Source organism: Benincasa hispida, chromosome 1, assembly GCF_027475165.1.
Source record: "Benincasa hispida cultivar pf3 chromosome 1, pf3_genome.v1.1, whole genome shotgun sequence".
Classification (NCBI taxonomy): Eukaryota; Viridiplantae; Streptophyta; class Magnoliopsida; order Cucurbitales; family Cucurbitaceae; genus Benincasa; species Benincasa hispida.
This window is the reverse complement of record NC_143478.1, coordinates 21,222,539-21,231,380: the sequence shown is the minus strand read 5'-3', so window position 1 is coordinate 21,231,380 and position 8,842 is coordinate 21,222,539. Positions and strand designations below refer to the sequence as shown.

The window sequence follows — 8,842 nt, the reverse complement described above, 5'->3', positions numbered from 1 at the left end:
TTTCTTTTTACTTTATATATATATATATAAGAACTAACTACTTGCTAGTGAAATTTTTTTAGAAATATCTTTTAGAATTACTTTACAAAGATATCATCTATAAGTATATTACAAAATAATGAAAACTCAGGAAACCAAGGTTAGATTACAATTTTGTCACTATAATTTGAGAAAATTTAGAAGTTAATCCTCATGATAAAACCTTATCATTAATCCCTATGATTTGATAATATCGTCACAAATAGTTCCTACCATAAGAATTATTTATGAGAAGTTTATCAAACCATATAGACCTAAATTCTAGTTATAAACCATATAAACTATGTTCTAACGTTCTTCCAACTATAGGGACTAAATTTACAATTTAACCACAACCAATCCGAATGAAGCAAAATCCAACGGTTTAACACATTAGTACTTTCGTCTAAGTTAATCCACATATATATTTGTTTCTTTGTCTAATCTTTTGTTTTTCAAAGACAAATAAATACACTAATATTACCCATCTGGAATCTGTATGCAATGAAAATGAACAAGAAACGGCAACCTTCTGCTATTGACTCTAGTCTGATGTAAGACATTAGAGACCTTCAAGTTGACCCGATTCAATAAAATCGATCAGCGACCTTTTTCTGTATTTACATTCGCCATAGACGAGGCCGATGGAGCATAGCACAAGGCTCAGCTATCTTTATGAGAATGGGAAGATGAAGTTATAACTCATGTGACAAGTTTTACCATTACCACTGGACACTGTGCAGGTGCAAAACACAAGGAGAGTCCAAGATCCGAGCGACCAAAGAGAAACATCGACCAATATTCGAACTCTGCAGCAAAAAATGATTTAAGAGACGCAACTAATTCAAGTTCACAAGGTAAAGGGGCTTATTTTCTGAATTTCCACAGAGAACTGCTACAGTTATAAAGTGAAGCACACAGCTTGAATGTGGAGGATGAGAAGATGACGGCCATCGAGCATCAATAGATTAGTTTTGCATGGACAGTGTACGATTACAAAGTAGCATCGGTTCTCGTATGAAAGTAAACATTCCGGCACCTTTAGCAGTTAACAAAACAAAGTCATGGAGACTTCTATGTCAAATTAAACTTCCAGCTTATGGAACATGTTACCATTGTCATTGCAAACATTACTTTCCATGTCCTCTAGTAGTTTGAAATCCACAATGCCATTCCCAAACTTATCTGTTTGTCTAACCTTTGCATGAGCGTGCTGAGAAGTTCTCAACATACAATTCTCCTCTAGAAAGACATCCTTACTCTTCCTCTTATGCTTTACATCCAATAGCCCTAAAGCATGAGCTTCCAGAGCTCTAGTTGTCGGAGGTCGGGTTCGATTACTTTGTCTTCGTGAAATCATGGTGGAGTCACGATCTGAGATATCGAGGCTTTCAGAACATCTGTTTGGTCTATTTTTCTGTCCTTTGATTTCTGTGGTGGAGCTTCCATGGCTTTCGGAATCTTGAGGAATAGGCAAATTAAGGTCAATCAAAGTATGAGGTACATGTCTACTTTGTGGAACTTCAACAACATTAGGAACATGAACACAACTAGTAATTGTACTGCTCCTGGATGAAGAAGACCAGGGAAAATTCTCCTTGGACGAATCAACTTGAAGGAGAATATTGTGGTTTAAATCATAATGATCAGATGAACTTTGCTCCTCTTTTAGCTCAGGATCTGTGAAGATTTTGATTAGATTGCAGCTTACTTGTTTACTGCAAGTGTTTAATTCCCAACTTGGTTTAGTATAAGCAGTGAAGTCAATTTCAGATTTGGGTTTTCCCTGGCTCATTTGGCGCAGAACAGCCTCTCTTTGCTGTGTTTTGTCCAATAAAGATTGCTTATTGTCCTGAACTTTCGTGCTTATATTAATAGAATGTAGGCCATCATTTGGAGACTCTTTATTTGAAGAACTACCTACACAAGCTTCCTCATCAATATGAACTTTTTTATCCAAGCTGATTCTTGTACCTTTGGAACTGTCACTTACTTCCTTATCAAAGTGCATAGTATTTTCAGAATGAGTATCATCCATTGAAATCTCTGAAGAAATTTGTTCATCATCATCAGAATGACTTTTGGAAATATACGTATTTGTTATCTCAACTGGCAAACTTCGTAGTTCACGGACCTTGAATGTGTTTCCATCAGCCAAACTTGTATCAACAACCATAAATTTCATCGTTTCCATATTATGAACGGGAGTTCGTGGCTTAAGATAGCAATAACGTTGCTGACTAGGAAAATCTTCCTGGTCCTGTTTTGTTTTGCTGATCGACTCGCTCTCTTCCTTGTCACTGCAGTGTTTTTCTACAACAATGTCAAGTTCAAGAAGCCCAGGGTCTGAAGCAACCTTACTCAGGACATCACTGACCGAATCAAAGTAATGTTCTCCCTTAACTTGTTTTCTTCTGCAATACTTTTTCACACCAGGGATCAGGAATACCAAAGCATGCTTTAAGCCGACAGTACTACCATAATTGTTAGCCTGCTCAGAATGCCACCCTTTCGCTAACAAACGAGGCCAAACAGCTTCCCAAAAGAGATCACTTGATCGGGCTTTGCTCAACCTGAAATCTCCAGTCAGAAATTTGACAATTTCGACAGGTGTAAGTGCCGAACATGCTTTACCAACTGGTATTTCTGGCCGAGCAGGATGAGCATGATTAGACTTAATTGGATCCATGGCGGTGCTGGTAAGATCTTGTTTTCCTTTACCAATTCCAACAGCCTCTACAAGGGCATTCAACCCAACTGTAGCTTTCAAAGAGAATACATATTCCTCCAGCAGTACTTTACCCTCAATAAATCCCGTACAAACCTGTCAGTGCATCAAAACTTGAGATCTAGGGAAACAAAATACAACAGCTATTGGTAATATAGGAACCAAGTAAAAAAATGCAAGATAGAAAACTAAGATAGAGTCATTCGCTGACTGGACATTTTTCTTGAACCAAAAGTCATAATGTTAAAGAAAGTCTATTAGCACCACATACTTCACAATAGTGAATAAGTTACTGAGGCCAAGAGAATATAAATTCCTGGGTGAATTTGAAAAAGAAACAAAAATAAATACAGTGTCGTTTTTCAATAGGAAGAATGGATCAAGTGTTTTAATTAGTAAAATACATGAAAATGTAATGTGTCTATCCATTCTTTTGTGCTGAAAAATAAGAGTGTTAGTTCTGCACTCCTGAAAATGTGGGCTGCAGAGCTACGACTGACTCTAAATAAGTATGTAGAAAAGCATATGGTAGTTTCACTGCGGGTATTCTATAATTTTCCTATTCTTTTACATCGATGAGGTGGAAAATGTGGGGATCAGTTGTTATACAATCCAGCATGAAGTAAGAATTAAACTCACCTCCATTAGGATATTTTGCTTTTCCTCCGATAACAAGGCAAGCAAGCGAGATGACAACTCCTGTTGCCTCCAGCCAGTAAATAACTTCTGTCCACATACACATCTCTTGCCTCTTGCTTTACGACATGCCGTCCATCTGCGGTATTTCTCGGATCCATAAAATTTCCCATAGTAGAATGAAAGAACATCACCCATCTTTTTAGTTCCAACAAATTTTTTCACCTGAATGAGGTTCTTCCCAAAAATGTATAATCCAAGGAGAAGACTGGCCATTTCTATGTCAGTCCAGGAATTGTTCAAGGAATCAGGAGCCAACCATTGGCCATTGTCAACATTGCTTTCACTCATTTTCATCTTCATTTCTTGTTGTAACTGAAAATTTGTTGCATGTTTCAAATCCTTATTTGTCATGGCATCAAAGGAATTAACCTCTCGAGCTTCTGACACTTCCTGCATCTCAGTCACAGCCGGATGTTCACTTTGGTTTGATACCAGAATAATGTTATCATTGCCATTGTGTTGCTTCTGTTTCAGAATCTCAACGTTGTCAATACATGCTTCTGGTGCAGGAAACCCGACATAAATATGAGGCAAATCACCAGCTTCACTTTTCAAAAGCCCAAAATCATCTGATTTGACTTCAAGAGGGGGGATTATTGCCTGGTATTCATCCCCAATTCGAGGAAGAGACTCAGGTTCTCTAAAGTCATCCCATGTACTAGAAATTTCTGGAGAAACAGACTGCTCAGGTGGCATATCTCCAATGCAAGTACCTTGGTTTTTTATTTGAACTACATCCATCTGCAAAAGCCATTCACAATATGAAAACCCCTTGAGCATATCTTTTTATCTGTAACTAATTCCATAATTATCATATCAAGAAGAAGCATTAACCTTGCAAGATTTTATCAAGTACGAAAGGGTTAATCTTCAATCATGCATTTGCACTAGAATTTCGGGAATCCTTTCCAGAAACATGAAAAGTTTGATTTTCCAAATAACCATATTATACAATTATAAGGAAAAACTAAAAATAAAAACGTCCATTTTTCCTGAAACATAGCAGAAAACCCAATTAAAATTTGCATGTTAATACCAGAGGATAAAGACCTCGATGTAATGAGTAAAGATTCTGATGGTACACGTACATTTACTATCTTCTTGAATTTTGACAAATATAATGAACAGTCTAGGTTTATTACCCATGAAGCCAAGAAACTGCTGAGCTATATTACGTACAGCAAGTGAATAATTCACTCTTGTCTGGCCTTTAAGAGAGGACAGAGAGAGAGTATCCACACAGACATAAAACGTTCATTAGCAACCAATTAGATCCGGCTCCAACTAATTAGCTAAAGAAAAAAAGATATCCAATAAACAAATTCCAAATGCAAAACCCAATGCAAAAGAAAAAGCAGATCGAATTCTCGAGTTACTATTTCAGAAGAACATAGAAAATATCTTGTCAACATCAACCATTACAAATCATATTCAATCAAACTAATCAAAGAAGACATTACAAAGATCCATACATACATTTTTTCCCTAAGAAAAAGAAAAAAAGAAAAATCCCTTACAAGTAAAGGAAGAGATAAGCAATAGTGCTTCAAACTCAATTCACCGCAATCATATCCAGATCCATATTTTGAATCCAAAAGAACAATTGAAACAACCAAACGTCCCCACATTAACAGACTTAAAAAGTAACTCCACTCTAAACTTCAATATCAAAAAATCCACTAATCATAAATACAAGCAGCAAACAAACAATCCCGTTAGAACAAGAGAAAAATACTCGATGCAAACAAACAACTTCAAGAAATTACGTTCTGCAATGTGATCTCAGAAAATTAAAGTTAATCTACTAAAGAAAACGCCTCAAAAGCTCTGGATAACACTAAAACAAAAAAAAAAATCGAACAAAATTCAAAAACCCGGCGTGAAGCTATTTCTCTTCTTTTAAGAAGCGAAACCATATTGTATATCTATGAACTCAAAAAACAAACAGGTTTCCTCTAGTTTCTTCAATCCATGAACAAAATCGATATACGATAGAAAATAATAAACATGAAAAGGAAAAAAAAAATTACTCGTAAATCATCTACCAGTAGTGAATACAGTATAAAACGGAAATACTCGTAAATTTATACTCGTAAAGAAGAACAGTTGTTACCTGGTTTAAGACAAAGCTATGCTTTCATGGCGAGAAATACAGAATTGAAAAAGCCGAAGCAAAAATGGGGAACGATATATATGAAGAAGAAGAAGAAGAAGAAGAAGCAGAAGAAGAAGAAGAAATGAAAAATAGAAATGAAAAAGAAAAATAAATAAATAAATAAAGCGAACTCGTTTCTGTGCTTTAGAAAGAGAGGGGTTATTATATAGAGAGAGGGAGGGGAAGGTCCGTTTCGATGGACGGGGATGAGTAGTTTCCACGCGCAGTGGTTGGCGCGTGGACTGACGGCGCTGGGACGGCGAGTCCTGTGGCACGTGGGATTCACGATCGGTGGATTGCGTACGGGTAGGTCCACTTGAGATAATGTGGATAACAAATTGGATTTTGCCACGTGGTTGGGAGCGTGTGTTACGGCGGAATTTGAAGCTGTTGCGGGGATTTTGCTTTTTGGGTTATATATAACATGTGGCGGGCGGCGGAGGGGTGTTGGTGCACTCGCGGAATGGCGCGTGGTTTTTATTTTGGATTTTTATTTTTTAGAAAAAAAAATTGGCTTGAAACGACCCATTGGGGTTTCTTTCTTTATTTATTGAATTTAAAAGTGAAAACTATATAGTTCTGAATATTATTAAATCCATATTTTGTAAATGTTTTTTTTTTTTTTTTTTTTTGGGGGGGGGGGGGTGGTGGAGAGTCAAATGCTTGGAGATGTTGAATGGTTTGGTTTTTCGTCAACTTACTTTTGGATAAAATATATATTGCATTTAGGGTAATATCGGTATTTGGTAACATATTTTTCACCACTTTTATCACTTTTATTTTCGACTTGGTTGATTTTTGTTTATTTTAGTTTCTCTATTTTAAAATTATACATTTTGATTTACTTACTTTTAAAAAGTAACTATATAAGGTCCCTTCATCTTTATTTTTATCTAACCAGTCAAGAACAAGTACAATACATATGAAATCTAGTAGTTCTAATTATTTTTTTAAATAATTTTTTTTAGTATATAATAAATAAATATTATACAGTTTTATTTTAGTTACCATCAACTTTTAAATGTTAGATAATATATAATTTTATTTTGATGTTCTCAGATTATTGTCTTTTCTTAAGAAAAAAAAAATCTTATATCTAATACGAAAGAGAAAATTTATTGTAGTAATTAAATTGTTAAATTAATATGTTAATATTCCAAGATTATAATATATATGATGCAATAATTATTGCTCTAATATATTATATATCTACTGTGAAATCACACGAAAAAATGCATTGTTTCGTTGTATTGATTACTAATTTCAGTAAATAGGTTCACGAATACCATCAATATCTACTAGAGGAGCAGCAATGAAGGCAATAATAAATACAGAAGTTACAGTCAATAAGGTAGGGATCATCAAAACACCAAACCATCCAATGTAAAGACAGTTTTCAGTGCTGGTTATCCCGTTACAGAAACGACCCCATAGGCTTTCGCTTTCGCGTCTCTCTAAAATTGCAGTCATGGTAAAATCTTAGTTTATTTAATCATTAATCATCCGAGACTCCCAAGCACATGAATTCTCTATAAATAGAAAATGAAGGGCTTGTTATTCAACAGTATAACATGACTTATATACCCATGTCAACCAATATCAACATCCATAAATATAAACATATATCTATGCTTTTATTAAATCTTCTGGTTGTTTTTTTTTTTTAATTTGGATCTCATAATTATTTTTTAAGGAATGTAAATGCAAGTATTTATTTTGTTTTTCTTCTACATGTGCATCTCACATGTAAATTAGAATAATCAATGCACCAATTTGATGTGTGTAACCACCTTCACCCTGAACAATTGTATCCAATTGGCATCTATTGTATCCTATCTAGAAGAGTTATGTCCCGTCGACATTAATTGTACTTATTCGACCTGAGACTTTATTTTTTGAATATATAAATTTAGTTTGTAAACTAAAAATTGGAAAAGTTACTTCCACTATCTTTCAAATAGAGACTTGTACTCAAAAAGTCAAACCACTTGACAAAGGAAAAATATGAACATTTATTAAAAATGTAAGGGCAAAAGGGTATGTAAAGATTCTCCCTACATGACCCCTTTTAATATAGTAGAGATTTTATCGATCAAATTTTTAATGTGATATTTCATTCACTAAAATTCTTAAAATGTAGTCAAAAATTGAATCATACTGTTTTCATCGTGTATAGAATTTATGTTAAATTTGACAAATATTGATTAAAATAAATACTTTTTAAAGCATAAAAAACAAAATGAAAGTTTTGAAAATACAAAAATCAAAATAATCATTTTGATAGTACAATAATCAAAATGGACCAAATAAAAAAGGTTGATCTCTAAACTTTGTAAAAATTTGTGGAAATTACAGGCTGGTTTTTATTATTGATGACTAAGTCTTGGTGATTTATAAACACATTTTGTTTTTATCAATTTAAATATGTTTGAAAATTCTCATTAAATCAAAAAAGTGATTTATGGTAAATGTTAGAGTATATGAATTAAGTTGTTATATTTTAATTAATCATATAATTACCAATTGAAAGTTTCTGAATTAAATCATCACAAAATAAAATTTTAAAGACTAAGATGTAATTTTTAGGAAAATCTATGGACTCAATTTTATCCTTTAACCTAAAATGTATTATGAGTTGGACCTTGAAAGAACAACTTTTAACCAATAAATTTTTTAATCTTCATAATAAGGATGATATATTACATTGAAAAAGAATATTCAAAGAGAAAATTGTCTCTTTCTTTCATCCCTAGATGTATCAAAAAAAAAAAAAAAAAAAAAAAAAAAAAAAAAAATCATAATTATAACACCAGATGAATAAAACATGGTCAAATTTGTATAACTTGTCTCAACTGCCATAAAGCATAACCAATTTAAGTCAAGTTGTATTTTTAGGAGGTCGTATGATAATTATGTGATGTTTAAGTCAACATACCATCATTTAAATACGAAGTCTCTTTTAAAAATTTTCTTTTCTTTATATTATATTTTAAAAAATTGTAATATTATCTTTGACGTTTCATACGAGCTTTGAAACTATCTTGAAAGTATAAATTTTGTTAAAAATGTTAGATAAAATTGAAATTTACACCGATGCAATATTGACCTAGAACACGAATTGGGACTCGAACATTGTCACGCTATTACAAGTCAATGCCATACTCACAACGACCTAATTACAAGAGTGAAGTTCTACCAACTCAGCTATACCTCTTAACTAAGTGGGCCTATACAAAGAGTTG

General features: G+C 33.5%; 1 protein-coding gene across 2 annotated transcripts; it reads right to left on the bottom strand.

Annotated features, from left to right (window-relative positions):
• Positions 1-384: 384 nt before the first annotated feature.
• On the bottom strand, positions 385-5,766 carry LOC120083673 (uncharacterized). 2 transcript variants are annotated; one of them, XM_039039515.2, is made up of 3 exons: positions 5,559-5,766; positions 3,386-4,186; positions 385-2,842 (listed from the first exon to the last, which is right to left on the bottom strand). In XM_039039515.2, the coding sequence occupies exons 2-3, from the start codon at positions 4,184-4,186 to the stop codon at positions 1,103-1,105; spliced, it is 2,541 nt and encodes an 846-aa protein (XP_038895443.2). In that variant the 5' UTR covers positions 5,559-5,766; the 3' UTR covers positions 385-1,102. The 2 variants fall into 2 exon arrangements, with proteins under 2 accessions (XP_038895443.2, XP_090169073.1); XM_090312947.1 differs by lacking the exon at positions 5,559-5,766 and adding an exon at positions 4,280-4,437.
• Between the last annotated feature and the right edge of the window lie 3,076 nt (positions 5,767-8,842).